Source organism: Dryobates pubescens, chromosome 32, assembly GCF_014839835.1.
Source record: "Dryobates pubescens isolate bDryPub1 chromosome 32, bDryPub1.pri, whole genome shotgun sequence".
Lineage (NCBI taxonomy): Eukaryota > Metazoa > Chordata > Aves > Piciformes > Picidae > Dryobates > Dryobates pubescens.
Window position 1 is genome coordinate 8,996,097 of NC_071643.1, and position 27,853 is coordinate 9,023,949.

Below are 27,853 nucleotides of genomic sequence, written 5' to 3' on the forward strand. Positions count from 1 at the left end.
GGACCTCATGGTGCTGGGAAACACTGCAGCCTTTGGTCTCGGTGGTTTCCATCCCTTCCCTGCCTTCTGTTTGGTCAGTAGTCCTGCCCCGCAAGTACTGCAGCTGCTGCCTACGCTTCCATCTCCCTGCGGTCCGGAGAGAAGTGAGAGCGCCCAGTAAGGGTCAGGAGCGACATCCGGACGGCAGGGGCAGGAGCATGGGCGAAAACACGCGGCCGGCCGTGCCTAGCAGTAGTACCGGGGCCGTGGGGTACCCCTCTATGCTCTGGACCCCACCTCGGCGGCTCCCGACCGCGCTTCCCACCCCCTTGCCGCGGGCTCCTCATCAGCAGCCGCAGGCAGCTCTGCCCCGAGGCGGGGGCTCAGCGGAGGGGCGGAGCGGGGCGGGACGCGGATGCTATAAACACCCGGGCGCCGCCGCGCTCCGGCCGAGCGGTGTGGTGCAGCGGGCTGGCAGCCGCCGGGAGCTGGAGGTGAGCGGCGGCTAGCTCCGGCTACCGGAGGAGGACGGCGACGGCGGACAAAGGGGCAGGGGCAGATCGGAGGAGGAAGGGGAGGGGGCCGGGGCGGCCTGTGGGCTCCGGAGCCGAGGGGGGCAAGGGCAGGAGAAAGGAAGCCAAAGTTCCCTGTTGACAGCCTGGAGGCCGCCGACGGCAAATGCTCGTTCCGGGCGCGGTGTCCTGAGCGCTCTCTGGTTCTGCTGTGCCTGCTACAGTCTCCCACAAGTTTCCCAGCGCCGGGAGCGTGGGCGCTGTGGAGCGAGTGGGTGCTGCTGGCGTGGGGAGTTCCTTCTCCTTGTTGGTTTTGGACGCAAGGAGGTTTTTTTGGTTTACAGCGGGTTTCCAGTCTGGGAGTTCTATGCTCCGCCCGGGTGGGAAGCGCCTGCTCCCCTCGGCTCCATCCTGTGTCCCTGGTGTCCCGGTAAGCAGCAAGAACGGAGCCAGCGCGGAGTCTGCTCCGCTCCGACGGGTGCGGGAGAGGCGCCGCTTCCCGAGCATCGGCCTCATCGTTAGAGCCTGGAAACTGAAAGTTGCTCACTTTCTTAATGGCTCTTATGAGAGAAAGCTTGCTGTTCTTGTACTGAAAAAAATGAAATGAAATCATAATTCAGTTAACAACTGAGACTTTCTTTGCGTATCAAGTGATAGGGAAGTGTTTCTAGCCATTGTGGTTTGAGGAAGAAAGAGTGTATATATTCTGTTATTGAAACAGGATTTGGATACTGCTGGTGGCATCAAACTGTGTGTTGAGCAGAGAACTGCTTAGCTGAAACTCTGTCTTGGCTCCCTTTTGAGTAATGTGGGAGCGAGCTTTACTGAGTTCTGGGAGGATTTGGGAATGCAGAATACACCTCGGGAGAGAGTCTTTTGTCTCCTGATTAAAATGGTGTTTAATACCTTGGCTCAGCTTTGTGCAGGGCAGGAGGATCTTCACAGAGAACTGAAACCTTTGGGGATACCATTGTGCTAACAAATACGTGTGAAAATGTCAGGTTTCCCTTAATACACTAGAGTAGCTGTGTATGGATTAGAGGCCTCGGTGTGACTTCTTTCTCTCCCCCTTTCTCACGCCTGCTTATGATTCTGAAACATGGTTTGGATTTTGTGGTTTTAATTGCATTCTTGGGCGACTTCCTGAAAGGGAAACCTGGTAGGCTGAGGTTTTGTTTGTGTTTTGCCTTTTTTTCTTTCCCCCCTTACTGCACTGAAAAATTACTTCTGCCTTCATTTGCTCATGTGTGAGCATTTAGTAATGTCTTACCCCCTGCTCTCCACAGGAATTCATTAGAAACCTGGTTTTGTAAGGACTATTCACAGAATGTGTGTAGGTGTGAGCATCTGTACTGTTGAGGAGCTTCAGAAAGGGGAGAAGCAGAAAACCATGAGCGAAGTGAAAAGCAGCTGCTGCATGCCTGCTGGGTGATCAGATGAGTCTGTAAAGTGTGTGAAGTTGAAGACCAGTGCAAGTAAAAAGGCAGGATGATTAAATAGATTGATTCAAAGGCATGCAAGAGGTGCTAGCTTGGAATTTCAGCATTTTCTGGGGTACAATTTGTAGGACACCTGTGAGAAGAGCAGCTGTCTTGCACAGGAGTAAACTTTGAGTAAGGGATGCTAGTCCACAGCTTCTTTACAATCGCTTTAAGTTGTGTCAGAGAGTCTGTTGGTGAGTTTTGTCAGTGCTCTTAAAATGCTAAAAAAAGCTGCTGATAGGGACATTGCCTAGGGATAGGTGTCCTACAGACTTCTCTTGGGTGATATGGCCATTACTATAGACAATTGCCTGTATGTAGCTCAGTGTTCCTCGTGTGGGAGGTGATATAAACTCATGTCAGTGCAAAAAGGAAAACCACAGCAGTCTGCAATGGATTTAGTCTCAAGGTGTGTACAGAAGCTTCTGTTTGGTGTTGTCATTGACAACCAGGAGAATAGTGTTTCTTGGTGGCATGCAGAGACTTTTAGCATGGGTCTCTTAATTGCACAGCCAGAAATGTGTTCCAGTCCTAAAGCTTCTTAGCAGCATGCTGTTAGGCAGAAAACTGTCAAGCAGTGAGCCCAGGAAGGTGCAGTAGACATTTTTAGACTGGATTGAAGCATGTGTATATAAATCTATAAAAATAACCACCTCACCTTATTGCTGGGAAATAAAATGGAGATGTTTATAAACCTTGTACATCTTCGTGTACAGCAAAGGAGCGGTTCAGAGGGGGCTCTGGCTGGAGCTTTGTGTGGCTGTGGTGGTAGGCTCAGTATCTACCTGGCTCATACAACAAATTGTGACTTTTGATTCTCTCTCAGCAGCTGCAGTGCTCATGCTTGAAAAGGCTGAGGCTCAGTGGAAGCATTTTCTTGGAAGCCAGAGTGAGGGTTGTCTAGATTGCTTGGATTGCTTCATCACGAGCATGCATGAGAGAGCATGCTTTTGTAATATTAAGTGGGGGGAAATCAAGCCTAATCATCAAAATGTTTCCAGTTAGTTGGTTTCTTAACTGGATTCTACTATTCTTCGGGGTCAAAGGTTTTATATACACAGGAAGATGCGGAAAAAGTGGATTAATCATCACTAATCTGGGAAGTGTTGCTGGGTGCAGTCATCTTTGTGTGCCTCAGGGCATCCTCCCAGTCACCTGTGACATCACTTAAAAATCATGTTGTATGGCAAAGTACTGCCCTGTAAGTGCCATGTAATTCAGTGCAGCTCTGCTAACCATAAACAACTTCTGAATGAGCAGAGTGATATAAAGAATTGCCTCTTAGCTTTGGAGAGCAGGCAGTGTGGAGTAGCCACTCACCTACCTGTGGATTTAAAGATCAACAGTGTGAATCAGACTGTGAAAATATAACAATTTATTTTAATTGGAGTAACTATATTTCCATACACAAACTGAGGAAGCTGAACATGTGCAACCATGTGCATGTTAAGGTGTGTCTCTTCTGCAATGGTTAAAATCGTGGGGTGGGAAGGGACCAGAAAAGGATGAAAATAAATGGTAGAATCCTGCAGTTGTAGCCACACAAATTCTTAGGCCAGAGTGCTGTGGAAAAAAAGCTGTCCTGTGTTCTGCTTTTTCCCCTGTCTCCTCTTCAGTGTTAGTCTAGTTTACTGTGCAACTTCTGCAAGCACAGAGGAGGTCGCTGCTTAAATTGGAGCCAGCCATCATGGGCAGGAAGTGGACAAGGCAATTTTAGTGGCAGTGCTAGTAAATATGAGCCATAGTTTCTCAGGTTTTGTCGTGGCCTTGAAAGACCTCTAAGTGCTAACTGAAATGCTTTATATATCCCTTAGCACCTCTTCTTGAGCAGTGTCTGTGGAAACACATGGTTTTGGCAGCTACTGTATCTTGTCTGTGGTCTGATGTTCACCTTTAATAGTCAGAAAGAGGCTTTTTCTTAACGTTTCCAGGCTGAAATCAGCATGTGACTCATGCTGGGATCTGATAGATACACCACAAAGCAGTTAAAATATGAAAGCATATTAATCTTGTGGATTCGTCTCCCCATGGTGGAAATCTGTCTTGCTGACCACACTCAGCAATGTGATATAATCCATGTGCTTCTGGCAGCCTCTTGTTCTCTTCCTGGGACTTATAAACAGGGCTTTGAAATGTTTTAGTAGCTTGGGACTATGACAGCAATTACAAAGGGCACCAAGACTGATTGCAAGTCCTGAGCTCAAAACCCCTGTTCAAGGCTGGCTGTATGTAGTGGCCTGCAGATGTGGGTAGAAACCGAGAAATGTTTACCAACAGACTGTAAGCCACAGTTGTACATCACACTGCAGGCTCCAGCAGTAGTGTGCTGGTGCATCTTAGCTCTCTTACCTCAGCTGAGGTACAGATGATAGGAATTCATATTCATCAGCTATGTAGCTTTGACCACACTTTTTCTTCAATAACTTGAAAAGCAAGTTACGACTTGAATTTTAAACAGGAGGACAGTTTGTGATCGTCACTGCTAATGAGGCAGCTGTGTTAGCTGATCTGCACTGCAAGTTTCTGTTGAGCAAAGTTTGTGAGTGGGTTTTGAGGCTTCTTGTTTGGTTTTAGTAGGCAAGGGGCAGTCTCTGTCATTGGCTTTGACGGATTACAAGCACAAAAAAAGTGAACTGAACATCTCTCTAACTTGTCTTGTCTGTTACCACCTTCTTGTACATCCTTAAGCAATCCCAGAAATCCTGTCTAGAACTTGGATATATGTTAGCTCTGTGTCCCCATCTTGCTCTACACCTTCCTTTTCCATCACTGAAGCAGGCTTGAGGCCTCCAGCTGCTCTGGCAGCTCATCATAAAAGGCTCCTTTCCCAGCTAATTGCCTACTTCCTCTGCTGAGGTTTGTCATCTGCGCTGCAGAAAGAGCCCCGGACTGTGCGGAGGCTTCTCAGCCAACGCAGCTCAGCCTACAAACTTTCAGTCTAAACTGAATCAGATGGTCTGATGTGCCAGGTCATGATCTGCTCTGGCAAGATTATCATGCATAGCTCATTCAGTTATCTTTTTTCCTACGGAAATTCAGGGCTTGCCTTTCCAGAAACCTTTAGCAAAGCCCAGTGGGATTAATTGGAAGTGAGGTCAGATTAATGAAAAGAGTTTGTTTTCTTAAATGAAAGTTTCTAAATTGCTGTTCTTTCTCTTAACTCATTAGTGTAACTCTTCTTGAAGATGACTGAGGAGGTGTTTGAGTATTCGGGGTACCCAGCACAGCGCTTCATTCCTTCCTCCTTACAGCATCTATGACTTCTGATGCATTTTTGACTGCCTGGTTCTGCTTCTGAAGCTGAGGGGAGGAAAGGGTGAATACAAGTAGGTGTCTCTATGCTGTAAAGACCCCTGTCCTTTTGGGGTAGCCTTTAAGCTAGTTCTGAAATGGATGAGAAAAGGCTACTGGAAAACTTGTATCTGATGTTGCTGTGATCTTGTTTCAGTGTCCTAGAGACAGAAAATGATATGATGTTTTTTGTTTCATCTTTAATATTAATACCTTAAATCCTTGGCTAGATTACACTTTGAGTTACATTTATCTGATGAGGACAGGGTTTTTGACTTATCTTTTGAAGAGGAAGTGGTTGATTATTAATGTTGTATGGTATGATTAATAGATAAATAGAAGGCTGGTCTTTTATCGTGCTCCAGATAATCCAACCGCAAGTGATGTAAGTGGTTAGAACAGCGCTCCTGAGCTCTCCAAGTATTTTTGTCAGATGGTGGCATCCCTTAGATACAAATGCTTCTAAGTTTCAGGTCTGAAATACCAATGAGTTTAAGTATAAATTCTTATAAAAGCTCTTAGTATGAACACAGGACTGGTTCTGGTTTATTTTTAGGGTTAAATGAGTGTATTAAATACAATCCTGTAGCTTCATAGAGCTACCAAAACTGTTAACATCGAAGTCTTACCTCTTCTAAGAGGAAAAATAAGGAAAAAACTTAGTAATACTGAATTGCTTGCAGCAATTTAAGTGAGGTTTCTTAAAGGCCACTTAGACTGAGAGCCTGTCTCGTTAGTGTCACCGGTTGGGCATCTGTAATCAAAGCGCGCTTAGATCTTGGTAAGGTACCACGTGGACAGTGTCTCCTGTCAGCTCTCCTAGTTTCCCAGAAGTAGAAAAATGTTATTGCTGCATAGAACCCCCAATTTCCAGTTGTGTTGTGAACCCAGACTGAGCCATAGGGTGTGGAATGATGGGAGCTGAGGAAGTACAAGTACTCTTTTTGCGGAGTAACTAAACCTTGAAGGTGTAGAATCTGAAGGCAAACAGTCATCTGTCTTCTACTCCGTAGCAGCTCTCCTGTTTTGTCCAAGCCCTGCTGGAGTCTTTGCTGTTGGTTTCAAAACTCGATTCTGTCTTTACTTCTTTTAGTCCAGGTTTGGTTCTGTGGTTTGGGGTTTTTTTGCTTGGCAGTTCTCTAGGTCTAAGTGTTACAGATATTAGTATCTGAACCCTTCCAAAGCAGAATGTGTGCTGCAGAGTTCTTGACGTTCAATCTGCTCCAGGCGCAGCTCTCAGAGTCTCCCAAGTGACCATGGAGCCACCTCCATGAGGCTATTTCTGCTCTCTCAGCCTGGTATGTGCAGGTGACAGGACATGTCCATAGCCAGCAGACTCAAATTTACCTAGGGATAGAAGGAGCAAGTTTCAGTTTGCTCTGCAGGAGTGCAGAGGTGCAAGAGACCTAGTATCAGAAGAGTACTTCAGCAAGTGGAAATAAAGAATATTGAAGGGCAACCCAGAACCCTTAAGGAGGAAGATCAAATACTACAGCAGAAGTGAAGGTTAGGCTGAAGGTGGTGGTGAGGTACCTAATAAAACATCAGCTGTAGTTAGTCCAGCACCATGTGGAGTTACCTCAACAATCTGTGCTTGCCACTGAAGAGTTAATACCCTGAACCTCATTAATGAGAGGTTGCAATCCTGCCTTTGGCTCTTAATGAGCCTGTACTTGCATAGTGAGCATTGTTAATACACAGCAAATGTGGGAACTCTGGTTCCATGTGGCTCAAGGGAGACCTTATTGCTGTCTACAACTACCTGAAGGGAGGTTGTAGCCAGGTGGGGGGTTGGTCTCTTCTCCCAGGCAGCCAGCACCAGAACAAGAGGACACAGTCTGAAGCTGTGCCAGGGGAGGTTTAGGCTGGATATTAGGAAGAAGTTCATTATAGAAAGAGTGACTGGCCATTGGAATGGGCTGCCCAGGTAGGTAGTGGAGTCACCATCACTGGAGGTGTTGAGGAAGAGACTGGATGGGGTGCTTGGTGCCATGGTTTAGTTGATTAGATAGAGTCCAACCTATCACCCAACACTATCTCAAAGGTCTCTCCCAGTCTGGTTAATTCTATTCTATTTTTCCTTCTACAAACTTAGAATGGGTGCCTGGGTTATGGATCTGCTGCATTTTAGGAAAATGTATTAATCCTTGAGCCACTGTTCCCTCTACTGAGATTGATCCAGAGCAAGAGAGTAGTCTCACTGCCATGTTGTGAAGGTGTCTTTGGGGAAACTGGTTCTGCAGCATTAGTCATGATGGGCTGACTGTCCCATGCTCTTTCTCCATTAAGTTAAAATAATGACATTGCATGAATAACTTCAGATCAACATAACTACTTGTTTAATAAAGGCACACCAGTAAATGAAAAACTTAATTCTCTGTAATCTTCCTGATACTGTAAGACTTGATAATAGATCTTGATGAAGGCTGTAGAAACACTGCTTTAAATACAGGAGTAAGCAACCCATAGAAACTCAACAATAGTTGTTGAACCCACCATAAGGGGACAACATGGGCTACAGTTTTATCATTTTCAAATGTTGAGGCCCAGAGTTGTCTCCATAAGTCCCTTGCTCTGTGATGCCAGTAAATTCTGTATTTCCCTCACAAAGCAGAGCTAAAGTTGGCTTTTTATAGTTGTGTAAATGAGGGATGAGAGTAAAACACGTATCTGTCCTCTTGAAACTCTGGGAAGTACTTGTGTAGTTGTAGTATGGTTACAACTGAGTGGTAAAATCCCAAATTGGCTGTGGCAAGCTATAAAAATCAATTTCATATGCAGTGAATGATCAAGAACCATCATAAACCAAATGACACAGAAGCCAGATGCCAGTGAGAAAATTAGTCTAGCTCAGTAGCTGAAGATGCCAGTCATGAGGCTACAGAAGGTTTTAAATGGAGCTTGTCTCTGTCCTTTTTGCTGAATGGACACACTCAAGAAATGGTGGTCAGGACTCTTCATAAAAGAAGCACTAAACTGACTTTCTGCACATGTGGGAGCTGTGCTTGGACAAAGAAGGTTCCTGCCTAGGGCCAGCCAGTTTTACAAGTCCTGCTGGGAAATTCCCTCTTGGCAGAGGAGGCTGGATGGACAGGGAGGAAAGGGAGGTGTTCCAGATGGAGACAGTCCATCTTGAAACAAACAAATGCACTAACAAAAGGAGAGAATTGGAGAAAGGAGTAAGGTTGAGAGGGGAAAGCCTCAGGCCCAGTCCCATGTTTTCTGTGATTGTGTGGAACGTTGGCTGTAGTCCTTGAAGTCAGACCAATATCTTAACATGAAAAATGTTTTCTAAAAGACCTTCCAGCTTATCTCTGTGTACAGATTCTATTTATCTCATGTTGTCAGTAACTCCTTTTCAGATTAATGGAAGTACTGAGTTGCTTAAAAGCTAGCAATCATTCTTTCTTAGTAAGGCTCTGTGTGTACTAAACCTTCCAGGTATTGAGTAATAAAAATTTGTTTTCTTCTGTTAGATGTTTTTCATGTGACCTGACATGTTGATGTAATATGGCTTTTATTTTTGGTATCTATGGAGATTTCTGTGGGGGTTTTCCTTATTTCTTCAACGCAGAAAGCACTGGAAAGATCTTAGATGAAAGGGAAGAGCCAATGTTCAGGATGCACCAGAAAACGTGAAGGAAGGTGACCTATTTCATATCTCTGTTTTGTGGCACTTACCTGCATTCAGACCATGAGTCCTGCTGCTCTGAACCAAAAATTGTGTTCAGATGTAGCAGAAGCCAAGCAGCACGGTAGAGAGGATACTGCCGCTGGAGGCTTTGGGACAGAAGCGGCTTAGGCAGAAGGGGAGTTGTGTACACATGTGAGGGGGGGAGGAGAAGCCTACCAACAGGCTTGAGTGTTTTAATATGTTGCCAAGTGTGCATCACCAGAAAAAACAAGACCCAGCATGTGACCTTCCCATTGCAACCAGAGCAGTCTCATTGCTTTGGAGAAACAATTGGGGTGTGCTCAGCCAGCTCCTTAAATGACTATTAACAAGTTTGAGTATTTATTCAGTTCTGCTGGAGAGAGTTAGTTAAATGCCTGAAGTGAAACTGCTTTCTTTGAGCTCACATGTCAGTTGAAATAAGACTTTTAAATTAGTAGCACAGATGGTACTGACAAGGAAACATCAACATCTCAAACTTGGAGAGGTCCCTGAATGTTTGTCCCAGCTGAGTTTCTCTGGGCATGCAGGCTACCCACTGCCTGCCATGTGGACTTGGGGGCTCTCAGCTCTTTGGCTTTGGTACAGTGAAACCACCAATGCTTCAGGACTCTGCTTTTCCATTTTACTCCGAGCTGTGCTCACTGCTGGTTTGGTTACAGTGATTCACAGAAGTCTGGTGTTTGAGCATCCTTTAGAGAAACTGCAGGATCCATCTTGCAGCTGCAAGAATGAGCCTTTTGGGTTGTACCATAGATTCATAGAATGGTTTAGGCTGGAAGGGACCTTGAAGATCATCTAGTTCCAAGCCCCATGCCATGGGGTGGGACACCTTCCACTAGACCAGGCTGCTCGAGGCCTCAGTGAGCCTGGCCTTGAGCACCTCCAGGGAGGGGGCATATTGCTGTTCAAGTCAGCTTCAAAGTAAACTCTTGGGTGGTGTCTCCTGGAATACTAACTACATCAGTACAGACACTGGAAAACTTGTGTACAGTTCACTATTTCATCCTCAATTCACTTGCTCTCTGGAACAGATCATTTCTCCAACTTTTATTTTAAGTCTGGGTGGTTTTTTTCAGCTCATGTTTTTGCCTCTGGTATTGAACCAAATGAACTTCTCTTCCACTCTGGAAGAGTACAGCAGCTTCATTTGGCTCCATGAAAACTAAGGCTTTCCTAAGCTAGTTCTTCCCTGTAGGAGGATCTCCATGTGCAGCAGCTTTTTGTGCCTGGGGCTGAAGTGGTAACTTCTACCTGCTCCATCAAATGCCTTTCTAGACCTAGATCTGTATTAATGTAACTTCACTGTTTTAACCAACCATCCTGTAAATGCAGGCCAAAAGCATTGTGTTCTCTTCACTGCCATAAATACTTCCATAATAACCTCAGCCAGAAGCTTTAAACTCTGCATTGTGTGAGTGATACATTGAGCCTAGTGAGTTGAGTACGCTGCTAGTATGCACGAGGGTTAGTGCTTGCAACACCAGCTGGAGGCTGAGGTCATTCGGAGATTGGTAGCCTGAAGACATTTCATCATCTGTCATGAAAGAACAGAAAGCTACCAGTGCAGATAGGGCACACGGTGGTGTTCCTCTCCTGCCTTCCCTAGAGCTTTCTGCCTGAGTGAGCTGCGTGTCAGAAAACGCTCAGCTGAATGCAAAATGCTGTCACCTGTTTTGTTCAGAAACTTCAGCATTAGGGTGAAGAACGGTACTCGCATAACAAAACTGATTCGGGGGGGTTTAGCATTCTCTAGATGCATTTCTTTGGGTCATTGTTAGCATTTCTGCTGCCTGTTTAGAAGTTGAAGTTGTGGGGTGTTGTCCTTCATGTAAGTTTTCAATCCAAGTGGGCAGCCTGCCTTGAGGGATGGTTTGGATTGGGTTGTTTTGTTGTGTTGGGTTTTTTTTCTCTCTCCTGTTCAGCATCTTTCAAAAGCCCACATTTATGTAAATGATTTTGCTTATACACCTTCCTCCTTCTCAGTTAACTATGCAAAAATATAAAGGTCACAGGCAAAGAAATGCCTAGCTTGTATTTTTGTTTGAAGCATTAGATTCAGATTTAACTATCAAGAAGTTTTTAGCTTCATCGTTGTGAAAACTTGTTGAAAGCTTGTTGATATTCGGTGTAGCAGGTCAACTGTTTTCCATCCTACACATCCTACATCCTTTTGGATTTTTGGGGTTTTTTTTTTCTCCTTGCACTGTACTCAAGCTCTTTCTTTCAGGATATGTAAATGCACTTCTTGTTACTGAGCTGCACAGAAGTTGAGTATACTGAAACCCATGCCAGAAGCATTAATACCATGAATGCTACTCCTGCTCAAAGATGAAATTAGCTCTCCATTTAGCTGGTTAAGCTACGTGATGGGCATGGCAGGGCCAAGAAGTGACTGCCCCATCTAATGCTGAAGAGCAGTTCCACTTTTTACCCATGCTCAGAACAGTGCACAACTTAGTTTTGTTCACTGAGTAGGTATCTGCTAAAGATTGTGTTCTATAATGGAGCCTGTCCTGCCTTAATGGCCTAGCAGGAGGGAGAGGTTAGGCAAGCCTGGAGACCTCTGGGGAAATCAGGTCCCAGAGGTGACAGTTTTTCCCTGAAATAAGGCAGGGGGGGGGAAAAAGGCAAACCTAAAAACCTGCAGCAGTGGCCTTGGCAGCAGAGTTGGGTTGTTCTGACAAGGCTTCACACATGTCAAGGGGGAAAATGCAGCTGAGTCTGGCAAGGGTTGTCACTAGTGGGGAAGAAAACTTGGAACTTGCAGTGTACTGTGGTGAAGGCAGAGAAGAAAGAAGTGCCTGACTTCAGTTAAGCTTGTGCAGATGCTGTATGTGACAATGAAATGTTGTGTTATTTGCTTCCATAGAAGTGTCACTCCTGTCTTTACCCTCATCATAAACTTCTGGCAATGTGTCAAGTAGATGTGCTCAAAATAGCCCAATAGCTCCTTGTTTGCTGGCTGGATCAGGTGGAGCTACCTCAGCCAAAAGCTGGGTTTTCAAATTACAGCTCAGTGGTGTGCTCAGTGATTGTCTGTCACTGTCCCTGGTCTCCACCACTACATGGGGCAGGCTGTATTGAACCAACATGGGCTGTTTGCTCCTAAGCACATCTACTAGGAATACCCTCAAACCCAAAACTCAGCTGCTCTTGGAGTAGTGCCTCCTGCAAGGCAGCACTGCTCTTGGGATAGAGCTGTTGCCTGGGAGTGAGGGAAGTTGGAAGCCTTCCCCCAAGAACAAAACTAGAGTTTTCAAGTGGTTTACTAACAAAGTCCAAGTTCCCTTTCTCTGACAGGTGCTGTTTCTCCCCATGGCTACTTCAGCTGTAGCCAGTGGTATGGGGGTGCAGAACAAATCCAGGACATGACTCATAGCCTGCTTCAGGATAGTCAGTGTTTAGGTCTTCCTCCTGCAGGTCTTGGTGCAACTGCCCAAATACAGACTAGTTTTTGGACAAAGCTTAAGTGGTGTCAGCTGCTGGGTGGTGTGGAGCACCTGTGGAATGAATGCTTCTTCAGTAACTCAAACTGTTAGAGTTTAGTAGGTTGATGGGAAAGGTTTAATTAGTGGGCAGGCTGTTAACCTACTTTGTAGGACAGTGTTTTCACTTTTTCTTGCATAACTTAGATCAGTCTGACAGGCTCCTGTGGTCACAGCTACACTGACAGCTGGGTTGAGGGGAGAAAGCTGTCTCAAGTCCTGCATTACTTTGTGTTGAGCAGTTGGTGTACCCTGTGTTGCAATGGCAAATTTTGACACAGCCAATTCCGTCCCCTTAAATGGTGCAGAAGAAGGTGGAAATGCTGAGTTTGTTGCTTTCAAGTATTTTAGCACAGTTAAAGTACATGCTATTAAAAGATGATTAAATGAATCTGTACAAACACCAGCTGGTTTTCTGGTAATCAAGTGCTCCAGCATGGTTTGAACTGGCAGCGTAGGTAGGCTGTGTGTGATGGCAGAGCACTTGGTGCAGTACACCCTTCCATGTGTGTGGGAGGCAGCTGGGAATATCACTGGGAAAAATGCTCTCAGTGCTGCCTGTGTCTGATAGCCTCCAGCTCTGGGGCTGCTGGAGCCAGAAGAGCAAGTGTGCAGTGCTGAGCAGGGGGCTTTAGGGCAGAGGAGACCTATTTTGGAGTTTTGAATGTGGTATGCAAATGACACTTTAATCACTTGGGTATCTCCTGCAGCCTGCTTCAGGGAACTAGCTGATGACTCTGTTTGAAAGATCTTGGAGCACAAAGCAAGCTCAGTGAGGGAACAAACTGGCTTGTTGGTCTGGAACTGGAACTTGGGGCTCTTGAATTGTCTTAAAGTAAGAATGCTGTGACTGAAATGCTCACAGTTGAGCAAGGAATCTAATTTCATGAGGTAGGAGATTACTGCATGACTAGTGCAACAGGTGCGTGAGTGCACAAGTGCAGGTTATGGGCTGACCTGTTGGAAAGCAGCTGTGTGGAGAAGGACTTGGGACTGCTGATGGGCAAGTTCACTGTGAGCTAGCAATGTGCTCATGGGGCTAAGAAAGCCAACGGTCTCCTGGGGTGCATTAAGAGTACGGCTGGCAAGTCAAGGGAGGTTCTCCTTCCCCTGTGCTCTGCCCTACTGAGGACACATCTGGAGTACTGTGTCCAGTAATGGGCTTTGCAGGTCATGAGTGATGAGGAGCTACTGAAGAGAGTCCCCTGGAGGCCATGCAGATGAGGGGACTGGAGCACCTTTCTCACAAGGAAAGGCTGAGGGACTAGGGGCTGTTTAGCTTAGAGAAGATGGAGTGAGGATCTTCTCAGTTGTTACTAATATTTTAAGGGGTGGAGGGAAGGGGTGATGGGAAGAGGATGGGGGCAGACTCTTTTCAGTGGTGCCCAGCAAAAGCATAAGGACCAGTGGGTATAAACTGGAACCCAGGAGGTTCCACCTGAACATGAGGAAAAACTTTTCCTGTGAGGGTGCTGGAGCTCTGCAACAGGCTGCCAAACCCACCTGGACATTGTGTTCCTGAACAACCTGCTCTGGGTGACCCTGCTTTAGCAGGGGTGTTCGGACTAGATGATCTCCAGAGATACCTTCCAACCCTCGCCATGCTGTGATTCTGTTCTGACCATCTAAGTACCTGTTTGCCCTAACAAAAAAGGGATTGAACATACTTGCCTGAGGAGGAAATATAGCCTCATAGTTACAGTACCCAGTGTTTGAAATATGGGCTTGGTTCTCTAATCGCTTGTTGAGAGCTCCTGGACAAACCTGCTGCCACTTGTGCCTCACTTCTAGGAGCCCATGGCTGTACCAATATTGAGTTGTGTTAGGCCTTAGACCTGCAGGTGAAGCTTGGCCCATGCTGAATGAACTTCCTTCCATGCTCATTACCTGTGGGGTTCTCTTCATTGGGAAAGTACAGGCTTCAATCCAAATTCCACTTTGTGCTTTGAAATTTAAAAGTCTTCCTCTCTGTTCCCAGCATTGAAAAGTCAGTTGTGCAGCTAACTCATTCTAGGCAGGTGTAAAGTCCCACCAGAGAAGGTCTGTTTGTGTCTGTATCCATGCTTCTGTTCACTGCAGAAAGTGACCTGCAGAATGTGTTGTGTGCATCACATCTTGGTGGGCAAGGAGCACACCACAAGGATTCTTTGCACTAATTGATCCTCAAGGGCAGTTTGAATTGCCAAGACTGCATTTAACTGAAACACCAAACTAGCTGAACTTGTGTGTGGTACAATGTAGTCTCCAGGTTGGTGGCTTCAGTCTTGTTAGAGTCGCTGATCTCTAACTATTTGTAGTTATCCCTGTTTCTGGAAACCCCTGGACCAAGAATACAGCAGTAAAATGTGAGTCCCATGGCCAGAGCTCTGTGAATGGCACATGGAGCATGTGCAAGACTTGCTGCTCTTCAGATAAATAAGAATTTAAATTGAAGATAAAAATTGTTCTACTTGTGAAAGCTGACTAAATTCCACCCCTCCCACCCCCCCTTCTTGTCCTCTTGCAGGTATCGCCAACCAGAGACCATGAACTGGCACTTCCCACTCCTCTTTGTTCTTGGGACTTTGACATCTGTATGTTCCCAGTTCAGTTTTTATCCTTTGGAGGAACTTAGCTCTGATGTTGGCATCCAGGTCTTCAATCAGATAGTGAAAGCTAAGCCTCAGGACAACGTTGTTGTGTCCCCTCATGGGATTGCATCAGTCCTGGGGGTGTTGCAGCTGGGGGCTGATGGCAAGACAAAGAAGCAGCTGACAACTATGATGAGATACAGCGTCAATGGTCAGTGATTCTCAGGTGGTTTGGGTGTATTTTGTCAGACTATTCATGCTGTTCTGAGGTGGCTTTCAAAGTGTGGCAGACTGCATCATACACCAATTAACTCTGTTTACCAAAGCAGAAAATGGACACACTTGAAGTTAATTGGCAATTTGTGTGTGGACATTGTACATGCAAGCAGCTTTAATGACTTCAGGGGCCTGCCTAGAACTACCTTCAGCCTTACAAAATGGATTTTCCAGAGCAGTGTAGATGGTGGTGTTGTGCTAGTACAGTGCAGGAAGGCTGCAAGTGCTATGCTGAGCAGTCCTTCATGTGCCACACCTTGAATAACAGGGCAAGAGAATATTTCTTGTCCCCGCATTACAAGTGCTGCAAACTAACCACACAACTGACAATTTCACTTGGATGCTCTTCAGCTTTCTTTATTTGTGTTTCTGCTGCCAAGATGCCTGAATGTTGCAGTTCTTGTAGTGCCCTCCTCTCAAAAGAGCTGTTTCGGCTCATCTCTAAGCCTGACACTGCATGCATCTGTGTTTGTATTCCTCTGCCAATGCCTGCCCCTGAAGAGGGTGTAGGCTGAAGGTTCTCACTGCTTTACTTTGCATGCTGAGTATCCATGTGAGTGTTTGCCTGCAAGACTTAACATCTTAGTGCCATCATTCTGCCTCCCTTCCAGGGATAGGACACCCCCCACAAAGTAAGTGCACATTTCAATCTTGAGCTGTGTTGTCCTTTCTTCACTTGCTTTGCTGTTTTGGTGCTGGGTTTTAAAGCAAACCAATTTGTCGGCTTAAGATCTGAATGTTGTAGATTGAAATCTCTTCATGGGATAACCATCTTCAATATCAAATGAATGCTCAAAACATAAGTACTTGCAAAACATTTCAAGTGTTTCATTTGGCCTGCAAGAATTTCTAATACTGAGACAGAGGTTCTCAAACTTCTAAAGAAGGTAGCCAGTACCTTCTAGAGACTTGTTATGGAATCCTACCTGTCTCTTCACAGATCTCTTCTGCTCTTGTTCATGATTGCCTTACAGTCATTTGGCAACCACAACAACTTCTTTAGAAGGGTAACAGTTGGGAAGTATTTAATTTATCTTTAGCTGTCTTTTAATGCAATTTAGCAGCTGGAAGCAAAGAGGAGAGCCAGCATCATGAGACCAGCCAGCTCTCCCTGGATCACCACCAAGTGCTCCGTGGACCACCAGTGGTCCACAGAATACAGTTTGAGAACCTCTGTTATGGTATGTTCTCCAGAAGAATTTGCCCATAATATTGGAGAGTGGAGGTGTAGCAATCCATACAAACAGTGCTGTTGAAGCAGTTGTGACACATGAAACAGCAAAGCCATCTGAGGCTTTTTTTTCTCATTTGCAGCTAAGAGAATAACTCTGAACTAATTTACTCCCTTTGTATCTCCTATCTCAAGTTTGTCTGCATAAGGAAGCAGTCTGGAAGTGTTGCTGCCTAAATTGTTGGGAAACAGAGGGAGCCCGTTAATTGCTGTAAAACCAGCCAACCAAGGACCCTGCTCATTGTCATGGTTGAACATGAGGCTGCTTGCCTGGCAAGAGCTTCCTTGTGTAGACAAGCCCTCATTCATAAGCTGCAACGAGGAGAGCTGGGTATGGTGAACATAGCAGTTCTTCTGTGCTGCCATATGCCTTCCCTCACACACAGTGAAGGAGCTATCCAGCACTTGGTACAAGCTGCTTTCAGGTCCTCAGGATCTTGACTGTAGGCACTGGAACCTGCTGCATTCCCTTTTTTTTTGATGGCAAGCTCATGTGTTAAGTGTGTTGACTCCTGCTTGTAGCTGATTTAGGCCAGCACTTAGTCTTTACAACTTGAACCTTATTACAGAAGTCTTGACAGCTTGCATTATTCCCCAGTAAATGGAAAGGAAGGATGGTGAGAGAACACCTTCTGCTTTGTGCTCTGAGATTCAAAACCACCTGCCTAACCCTGAGCTGAGCAGACTGAATCCTCTACTTTTCTTGTCACTCTTACAGAGCTGACAGGTGACCTGGGCTTGTATGATAGGAAGTACATCTTGGAACAGTTTGCCCTGTGGAAGAGTATGGCTAGTAGCCCCATTCTAGGACCTGAACTACTGTGTAACATTTTGAGCATCCAAGTTAGAAGAGCAGCAGCCATCACAGGTCATGTGTTTGCTGGGAAACAGGAGTGTTCTCCAGATGAGAGATCAGGAGTTGGTATTTTGGAAGGCCTCTCAGAATGCCTGCTTTGGTCTCTTAATGTCTGACCTTTCATGTCATGAATAGTTGCATATAAAGCAAATGTTTGTTCATCTTATTCTAAATTAAACTTGCTGTTCTTTTTAACTAGGAGTTGGTAAAGCCTTAAAGAAGATAAACAGGCTCATAGTCTCAAAAAAGAATAAAGACATTGTTACAATTGCTAATGCAGTGTTTGCAAAGAGTGGCTTTAAAATGGAAGTGCCTTTTGTTACAAGGAACAAAGAGGTGTTTCAGTGCAGCGTCAAGAGCGTGGACTTCGAGGACCCAAATGCAGCTTGTGATTCCATCAACCAGTGGGTGAAAAACGAAACAAGGGGTGAGTATTGGCGAGTGCTGCTTGTGTGGCTGAGGGTGGTGGCATCTGAGATCCCCCAGATTCAGATGGAAGGATGAGGAGGTAGAAAAAGTTCTGCCTTTCAGCTGGCATCAGTGTGATGTTTGGAAGATCGTGGGCCAGGTATCTGTGGTCTTAATGACCCAGGAGATGTGCCTGCCTGGTGGCCTTGAGGGATGTGTACTCTGTGTGTGTGTGTGTTCATCTGCCCATGGGACTAGGGGAGCTTTTACTGTTTGTTATCCTTGTACAAGAAGCAGAGTTCAATTGGAGTTCTGCTTTTTCAAACACAAAACCTGCATTCAAGCAACTCAGATATTTTCACTCAGCAAATCAGACTTGTGGAAAGCTGCAGAGTGGTTCAGCTTTTGCTCTTAGTGCCCTAAGCTCTTGCAAGCTATGGCTGTATTCATACAAGTCATGTTTGGTAGAGCGTCTTTATTTGACCCTGCCTCCACAGAGCTGCTTATGGTTCAAGCCTCTTGGAATCTTCTTGTCAAGCTAATGTATGCTAAAGCCAGAGATAATACTTGACAACACACTTAGTCTATGTAAGCCACACATTTGGTAGCCCTTGAAATTCAAACCAGTGCCCTCCTGGATGTGAGGAGAGCATTAACAAGCTTGGATGTGCTCTTTGTGAAACGAGGCTGTCAAATTCTTTCTCTGCCACCTCACCAGTTTTGCATAGCAGTGTTGCAAGCACTGTGTAAAATGGGGAGGAGCTTCAGCCAAAGCTATTAGCACATAGATCTGTGCTCATGCTGGAAGGGTAAAGCACTCTACCATCTGTCTCTCAATGAGCAGGAGTTTGTTTCTGATTGTCCCAGAGGTTTACCTTGACAGAATACTGCCAAGTGTGTGAACCTCAAATGTGTTGCCCTGTGCAAAGTAGTGACAGGACAAAGGTAATGGCTTCAAATGGAACAATCCAGGTTTATACATTAAGAAGAAATTCTTTCCTTTGAAGGTGGTAAGGCACTGGAACAAGTTGTCCACAATGTTGTGGAGGTTCCAACTCTGAAAGGGTTCAAAGCCAGGTTAATGGGGCCTTGAGCAACCTATTCTGATAGGTGTCCCTGCCTGTGGTGGAGGGTTGGAACTAGATGATCTTTAAGGTCCCTTCCAAGCCAAGCTGTTCTGCGAGGAGCTGGCACCCTTGCAGATCAAGTGGCCTGAAGTAAGGTTCTTCATGGACAGTTGGCTAATGTTATGGCAGCAAGTACTTAGACTTTCTATTTCTTCTAGGTATGATTGATCAGGTTCTGTCTCCAGATTATATTGATGGCAGCTTGACCAGGCTGGTTCTAGTAAATGCTGTGTATTTCAAAGGCTTGTGGAAATCAAGATTTCGACCTGAAAATACAAAGAAACGTCCCTTTAATGGAGCTGATGGGGAGATCTACCAAGTCCCTATGCTGTCCCAGTTATCCATCTTCCGCTGTGGTAAGCTCAATGGCCAGCAATGGATGTAAAATTGGCTCTTTTCCTTCCAACTCCAACAAGATTTTGCTGTATGTGAGCTGTTTAATGGTACTGCTTTTGCTAGCTGATTTAGGAAGCTTGTGTTGGAGAAGTACTTCAGCAGCCTGAGATACAGATGAATTTGCTGTGCAAGGAATTTAAGGTCTGCTTAAGGCTGGGTTCCCTGTCAGAGTGATTGCCTTATCCTTTGCCTTTAAAAAGGAAAATCTGGAGTACCCAAACCAACAACTTTGTGACTTAGGCTTTGCAGTAAGAATATTTTTTTTTAAGGGCAAAAATAAAGAAAAGCAGCCTTGAGTTTTCTTTGAGTTGTGCTTGAAGGAAAGATTGGAGTAGAATCACTCCTTACTTTACTGTAGTATAAAGAAATGGGACTTGCACAGTCCCCAGTCCTGTGGGAGCAAGAGGAGCTCGGTGTCAGTACGCTGGCTCTGTCTCTTGAGGTGTGAACTTGCTCCTCACATTCAAATTAAGTCACAAGTGAAAAGAAGTTCGACAGGTTCAGCCAGGCTTCCATCAGGGACACTCAGAGCTGACATGGGCAGCTCAGTGGACTGATAATGTATTTCAGAGCTTCAGCTTTACAGTCCTGTGGGGATTTTATTGGTCAAAGATTGAAGCTCTGATAAAAACACCTTCCAAGAGAAGTGCTGCCTGGAGGTCATTTCCTTGTGTACTAAATACAGCCTGAGACTACAGCTTGCTATAAATCCAAAATCTCAGACCCACTGTGCTCTTAAATACCTAGCTTTACTGTTAGCAGTGCTCAACTAGCATTAGTAGCTTTGTGTTAAAGTAAACTCTGTCCAAAACCCCAGGTATTGGAGCAGAATATGGTGTAATGCTTTGAGAACTGCTGAAAGAGTGAGCAGGTGAGGTGGGGAGGTCTCCTGCAGTGTATGGTCCTTATCTATGGACTCTGAAAGAAGCTCACAACTGAAGACAGATCTTAGCAAGACTAAAGGCTTTTGACTTCTGATTCTGATTAAAAATTACATTATGTTGGCCTGCATTTAAGCTAGGAAAGCTGTTTTAGATTGAGTGTCTCCAGATATCCTAACACAGGGCTTCTGTCTGTCTTAAGCTTGAAAAGGGATCTGTAATAAATGTCTTAAGTAGCTTAAATCCAATCAGTTGACTGTGAAGATGAGTCCCCTATGTATTTTATGTATCTTAGTCCTAAGGATGTAGTAGCATGTAGCAGGTCAGAAAAGTGGTGCTTCACTCTTGGATGGTCTATTTTTTGTGGCTGTCCTGTAGCTGGATTCTGTAACCAGCATTGTGATCTGCAGACCCTTCTTTGAGAACTGGTGCCATAAGGGAAAGGAAATGATCAAACTGCCAAGCTTGACACAATTCCTGCAAAGTCAGTGCACTGCTGCTGGTTTCCTAGCAGCAGGAGATCAGTCAAGGTAGGATGCATGGTCCTGGCAGCAAGATGGAGATGTGAGTTTTTCAGCTTGGGCTGACAAGTGCAGACTTACTTGAAGAAAGGGAAAGATAATAAGATTTTTTGGATAGCAGCAGCTTTTCCAGAAACCTTGTCTATAGTTACACTGGCAAGTTTTCACTTGAAACTCCTATAAAAATCATTTACATCCCTGCCATGTGCCAAAAATCCTACAGCAACCAAAGGGAACTTGGAGGAGGAGAGGGTTGCTCAAAACCAGTCTTCACAGCACTTCTGTAACTCATGGAGGTATCCTTATGTCACTCCTCCTCTAACCAGCCTCCTGCACTGCCTCACTGTGGCTGTTCTCCACTGCTTTGGAGGACCAAGTATTGCTTCCTACTGAGACCCTTATTAAGCAAGATGGTGAAGTCAATGCAACAGACAGGAGCTCTTCCAGTAACTCTTGGAGGAGGAAAAAAAGCTGTCTACAAGATTCTTCAGCTGGACAAGACAGTCTGTTGCTTGGGAGTTTTTTTGCTCTTTGTTTCTCAGTGCTTGGTTGGTCCTGGTATGTCTGGTATATGTATTGGACATCCAGCTGATTCACAGACCTGGTGACTCCTAACATAGTTGGCCTGCTGCTCTGGGTTGATGAGGTGTGTCTGGGAAACTATGCACAGCAAACTCGAATGAGTACTTGCATCATGGTGTCATCCTGTACTAGCATTTTCACAAAGCCTGAGCCACTTCTGAAGGAAGCCAGCCTGGGACTTCCTAGGGTCAGTTTTCAGATGTGGGCAAAGCTTTTCTAACAGATACTTAGATCAGAATTGCAGAATGGTAGGGGTTGGAAGGTCCAGAGAAGGGCAATGAGGCTGGTGAAAGGCCTTGAGCACAAGCCCTACGAGGAGAGGCTGAGGGTGCTGGGGTTGTTTAGCCTGGAGAAGAGGAGGCTCAGGGGAGACCTTATTGCTGTCTGCAACTACCAGAAGGGTGGTTGTGGCCAGCAGGGAGTTGGTCTTTTCTCCCAGTCAACCAGCACCAGAACAAGAGGACACAGTCTCAAGCTGTGCCAGGGGAAGTTTAGGCTCAAAGTGAAGAGAAAGTTCTTCACAGAGTGAGTTGTTAGCTGTTGGAAGGTGGTGGAGTCACCGTCCCTGGAGGTGTTCAAGAGGGGACTGGATGTGGCACTTGGTGCCATGGTCTAGTCATGAGGTCTGTGGCGACAGGCTGGACTCGATGATCTTTGAGGTCTCTTCCAACCTTGGTGATACTGTGACTTCTGGAGATTACCCAGTGCAACACCCTTACTGAAGCAGTCCCACAGAGCAGGTTACCCAGCATCATGGTGTAAAGCAGATTTGGAATGTTTCTAGAGGAGACTCCACAACCTCTCTGGGCAGCCTGGGCTAAGGCTTCAGCACAAAATTGTTTTCCTCATGTTCAGATGGAGCCTCCTTGCGTCCAGTTTGTGCCTGTTGCCCTTTGTCCTGCCAGTGGAAACCACTGAAGAGCCTCTGGACTCTTCTTCTTGACTCCTGACCTTTAAATACTGAAAAGCATGGATAAGATCCCCTCTCAGTCTTTTTGTGTTCAGGCTAAACAGCCCCAGCTCTGTCAGCCTTTTCTTGTCAGAGATGCTCCAATTCCCTGCTCACCTTTGTAGCCTCTGCTAGGCTCTCTCCAGGAGTTCCCTTATTCGCTTGAACTGGGCATTCCATCACTAGACACAGTACTCCAGATATGGCCTCATCAGGGCAGAGTAGAGGGGGGAGGAGAGTTTCCATCCACCTGCTAGCCTCGGTGGTCATAATGCATCCCAGGAGATCATTGACTATCTTGGCCAAAAGAGCATGTTGCTGCCTCACAGGCAACTTGTCCACCAACACTCCCAGGTCCTCCTCCACTTCAGTAGGTGTCTAAGGGTAAAATAGAGATTTAAGGCTGTAAGATAATCAACCATGATGCTTTGCTGGGTTTTTTTTTAGGCACAACAAGTACTCCAAACGAGCTGTGGTATAACATCATCGAGCTGCCCTACCATGGTGAGATGATAAGCATGCTGATCGCTCTGCCCACAGAAAGCACCACACCCCTCTCTGCCATCATTCCCCACATCAGCACAAAAACAATAGGAAGCTGGATGACCACCATGGTAGCAAAAAGAGTACAGGTTATTTTACCAAAGTAAGTACTGACATCATCCATTTGTCCTTCAGGGAGTGTCCTGGTGTCTCCTCTGATGGCCATACACTAAGGCAGCTTTCCTGCCTAATACTGATCCCTTCTATGTTGTTTATTCCGACTAGATTTACAGCAGTAGCAGAAACAGACTTAAAGGACCCTCTGAAAGCACTTGGCATTACAGATATGTTTGACCAGTCAAAGGCAAACTTTGCAAAGATAACAAGTAAGTTGGTTTTGTTTGGTTTGGGTTTTTTTGATCTATGGTGGTCCTTCATAGTCTCATTGTTGAATAAAGCGTTGTCTGTCTCTTGGATCGCTGTTACCATGACGTTGGAGGTGTTTTGTAGCCAGCCAAGCATAGCTGCTGGCTTCTGTTGAACACTGTTTGGGTTTTTTTTTCCCCTTTGTGTTTCAGTAAATCATGTTGGTCAGGTTCTTAAGATGTGATGTTACAACCTGAGAGTTTCCAGCGCTGTCTGAAATCATGGCAGGACACCACTGTGCCTTAGACTGTTACAAATACTGCAAGGGCAGTATTTACTGTTCCCTGAATTTTGTGCATGACTCTTTCTTGAACATAGGAAAGATCAAGGACCAAATTCCCAGTTTAAGGGACTAGACCAAATCAGAGCTGTAAATAGAACGAAATCCTGAACTGGTTTGGATGGGAAGGGATCTTTAAAAGTTATCTAGTGCAACCCTACTGCTGTCAGCAGGATCATCTGGAACTAGAGCAGCTTACTCAAAGCCCTGTCCAACCTGACCCAGAATGTTTCCAGGGATGGAATATCTACCATGTGTCTGGGCAACCTGAGACATTGTCTTGCCACCCTTAATGCTAAAAAACCTTCTTCCTTCTATCTGTTCTAAATCTCTCCTCTTTCGGTTTAAAACCATCACCCCTTGTCCTGTCAATATTGGTATCTGAAAATGTAGCGTAGACATTGTTGAACTCATACCTCTCAAATGTGACCTTATTTCTGTTCTGTTTCAATTAAACTCTGGATTAGCTTCTACAGAGAGATCCAACAGAAACCCTGCTTTGTGCTGACTTAACCTGAAAACAAATCCCTATTGCATTGAAAGCAAGGTGCCTTGCCAAATGCTGTTATTTCCCCTGACACTGAGATAAATGGGAGTGTAACTGAAAATCAGACAACATTATTTTTTCAGTCATTTAAAAATGCAAGTGGACACTTCTAACTTGAACCACCAGACAGGTTATTCTGTTTACTAGGTTATCTTATCTTACTCTTCCCTCCTCTGTTACTTTTGTAATTACTCAGGTATTGATTGTGTTCAGAGATACTACAGGTAGTGTTCTTCACTGCGGTATGAGGATTTCAGCTGTAAACTTCAGCTTTAACTGTTCTTAGCCATGCTTGCATAGCTGCTAGCCACAGGGTGCTTCAGCACTCATGCAGCTAAGTGCTGTTCTCCTTGGGTGTTTCAGGGACAGAAAGTCTTCATGTGTCTCATGTTCTGCAAAAGACCAAAATTGAAGTTAGCGAAGATGGAACCAAAGCTTCTGCAGCAACAAGTAAGTGCTGGTAACTTCAAGACTCAAAACTATTAGGAAGAAGGCCACTGAGCACAGATAGCCCATGCTGAGACCATGGTAGGAATGCACCCTGACTTGATGCTAAGGGACACAGTTTAGCACCACACTTGGTGGATTTACATATTGGTTGGAGTCTATCTTAAAGGTCTTTTCCAACCAAAACCATTCTTCTCTTCTATGATTTGTATCAGTTGATGTATTTTATGTAGCTTCTCAGGAACTTGCCAATGCTGATCAGACCATTAGTATACTCTTAAGAAGTATAAAAATACTTTCTCCTAGAGAAGTGTTTTCTAATAGCTAACCCTTTGGCCACCAGGTTAATGTTCTGGCAAAGAGGACTAAGCTGCTATATCCTTTGGGTGACAACCAACGACTTCCTTCCAGCTTTCTAGGGCTGTTGTATTGTCTTTTTAATATGGTTCCTAGTACAACAACACACACTCTGTGTTGCTTTAACTGTCCACACTGGTAGATCTCATGTATCTTGTGCTGCCTAACTTTAACCCTTCTCTCTCTTGCAAGCTGCAATTTTGATAGCCAGGTCCTCCCCTCCCTGGTTCATCGTAGACAGGCCGTTCGTGTTTTTCATCCGGCACAATCCCACAGGTAAGCAGCATTTGTGTGGACTGTCTTAGAAGTTACCAGCTGTGCAAGACACAAAAGAAGTCTGGAGCTACTGAAAAACTACTGCTTTAAAACAAAAATCCTGCAACTCTGTTTTTATGCCTTTAATATTAGATTATTTTATCTGAGCATAATTTAGAATGGGAAACGTGTAAGTACTGGCTGCCAAGTTAACAGAACCAAGCATGGCAGGTTCATGAGTCCAAGTAAGTCTTTACTACTCTCAGTTTCATGAGTGGAGATGAAATAACTGATGGTGAATTAGTGACTAGGACCCATCCTTCTGATGGACAGGAAAATAGTGTTAGGGCAAAGGCTGCAATAGGGACTTTGGGGATCTAGGGTGGTGCCTCAGCCTGCTGGGAACAAAAGTGAGTGTTCAAACATAGTGATAGTCATTTCTGTGCAATATGGATTGAATCCTAGAGCCCAGCTGCCCTAGTTACCTGAATAACTCATCTATTTCTTGCAGTGGCATGTGGAAGATAGATATGCCCATTAGTAGGGAGCAAGGTGCTAGCTGCCAGCACTGGGGGGTAGAGAAGGCTTCAGTCCCCATTCCACAAAACCTCACAGAACTGTGTGTGCCTAGAATTAGGAGCTGGTCACCTATCCAAACATTCCTTTCCCGGGCTCAGACTAGAGAGAGGTTTGACAGGAGTGGGATGAGGTGGCTTGGCTGCACTCTGAGGACTTCCTGGAAAAGTTTATTTACAGACTGTGGTAATCCTTGCTCTCACTTCATCCCTCAGGTACGATCTTGTTTATGGGACAAATAAACAAACCTTGAATGTGGAAAAGACTTTTTCTTCAAGAAGTAAACAGACTCATGTGGCACACCCCTGTCCTGTTAAATATTTTGTACACTACTCTCTGGCTTCACTCAAGAGCTAGTTGTAACCACTGGCTGGGTTTTGAAACAGGAGTCAAAGTATTTCTGGCTTGGTGGGGGAAAAAATGCAGATTGAAACCTACAGTGTCTCTTCAAAATGTATAAAAGATTCTCTAAACTACTGACTGGTTGCCTATGCTAACAAACTCCTGAGCTCTTTCTGTATCTACTAAGAATTTTATGTATGGCTTTTGTGAGAGGATTTTTAACAAGCAATGGTAAACATTTCCATTAATGTTGGTTTTATTCTTGGGGGGGGGGGGAGGGGGAAGTCTAATTGTGTAGATACCACCTATGGAGATTCCTTTTTGGTCCTTGAGTATCTTGAGCCCTGGATATTCTTGGTAGAGATAGATGAAAGGTTCTAGCAATTTTTATTTAGTGCATGTATCACTGAGTTTTGAAACTAATGTGGTGTTAGAAACACATCGCATCGTCCTGTCTGTGTGATGTAAAGGTGCCATTGCTAGGCTACACTTTCTATTGGATTGAAATTTTATATTTGGGTTGGTTTTTTTTTGGTTTTGTACAAAGGAAGAAATAAAACTGCATTATGAACAGTCAGAGGTGTGGACCCTGTTTGTGCTGATGGGTTTCTGGGTCCAGAGCCCCGGAAAATGCTTGGTTGAATCTTCTACAGACGGTGAAGGAAAGGGGTGGTGAGGGATTTGCATGTGGGTAGTTCTATTGCTTGCAGCTGATTTACTGCTGAAGTCACTCTGCTGTGGATGAAATGTCCACACGTTTGACACTGGATGAATTTGCAACAGCATTCTGGCCTGTATCAGGAATAGTGACAAGCAGAACCAGAGGAGTGATTGTCCCCCTGTACTCAGCACTGGTGAGGCCCCATCTTGAGTGCTGGGCTCGGTTTTGGGTGTCTTGCTACAAGAAGGACACTGAGGTGCTGCTGCAGGTCCAGCATAGGACAATAAAGCTGGTGAAGGGTCTGGAAAACAGGTCCTATAAGGAGCAGCTGAGGTAACTGGGGTTTAGTCAGGAGAAAGGGCTGAGGGGAGACCTCACTCTCTACAGCTACCTGAAAGGAGGTTGTAGTGAGGTGGGGGTTGGTCAGTCTTCTGCCGAGTTACAAGTGATAAGATGCTTTCACTCTGTGGCCTCAAGTTGTACCAGGGGAGGTTCAGAGTGGATGTTAGAAGAAAAATTCATAACAGAAAGAGTTATCAAACAGTGGCATGAGATCTCCAGGGAGGTGGTGGAGTCACCATCCCTGGTGGTGTTTGAAAGGCACATAGATGTGGTGCTGAGGGACATGGCATTTGTATTGGAGGTCCCATCCCTGGAGACATTCCAGGTCAATCTTGATGAGGCCCTGAGCAACTTAATCTAGTTAAAGATGTGCCAGCTCACTGCAGGGGGTTGGACAAGATGACCTTTGAGAGTCCCTTCCAACACTGACACTATGACTTTAGCACCAGACTTGGTGGAGTTAGGTAATGGTTGGACTTGATGTTAAAGACCTTTTCCAACCAAAACAGTTTCATAACTCTATCCATAGCTTCAGTATCTGAAGTGCAGAGTCTTCAGATACTGCCATGTGAGGACATGTCAATGTATACCTTTGAGCCTTTCCAGATCCCTGTGCTGTGGGTTCCAAATGCATCCATGTGTCTCCAGCTCCTTGCAGGACTCTCCTGAGAGCACAGCTCTTCAAAAGACAAGCAGTAAATTTTGTTGGCTCCTCACAGATGGTTCTTTGGAAGCTGCTTGTGCTGCTCCTGTGGCAGCTGAGGGATTTGGATGGGAAAGGTAGATCTTTGATAGTTGCTTCTCTTAAGGACATGCTTGTGGTGAGAGAAGCCTGGCTGATGGTAGTCTGTAGGGAGAAATTCCTGCAGTGTTTGACAGCTCAGCACTGGTGTAAGTGGATGCATGTTGTACGTAT

General features: G+C 45.2%; 1 protein-coding gene across 1 annotated transcript; it reads left to right on the forward strand.

Moving 5' to 3' along the window:
• The first annotated feature begins 421 nt into the window (after positions 1-421).
• Positions 422-26,207, forward strand: SERPINE2 (serpin family E member 2). Its single transcript, XM_054175585.1, has 9 exons — positions 422-473; positions 14,931-15,205; positions 17,557-17,784; positions 19,051-19,248; positions 22,669-22,867; positions 22,990-23,090; positions 24,321-24,407; positions 24,954-25,037; positions 25,808-26,207. Exons 2-9 carry the CDS (start codon positions 14,950-14,952, stop codon positions 25,843-25,845), a joined length of 1,191 nt encoding a protein of 396 aa, XP_054031560.1. The 5' UTR covers positions 422-473; positions 14,931-14,949; the 3' UTR covers positions 25,846-26,207.
• The last annotated feature ends 1,646 nt before the right edge of the window (positions 26,208-27,853 follow it).

Bases quoted from the DNA above. Each gene is read 5' to 3' on its own strand.
- SERPINE2 (XM_054175585.1), top strand. From the start codon at position 14,950: ATGAACTGGCACTTCCCACTCCTCTTTGTTCTTGGGACTTTGACATCT. The intron at 17,785-19,050 runs GTGAGTATTGGC...TATTTCTTCTAG, and splicing joins GGTGAAAAACGAAACAAGGG to GTATGATTGATCAGGTTCTG. The intron at 24,408-24,953 runs GTAAGTGCTGGT...CTCTCTTGCAAG, and splicing joins CAAAGCTTCTGCAGCAACAA to CTGCAATTTTGATAGCCAGG.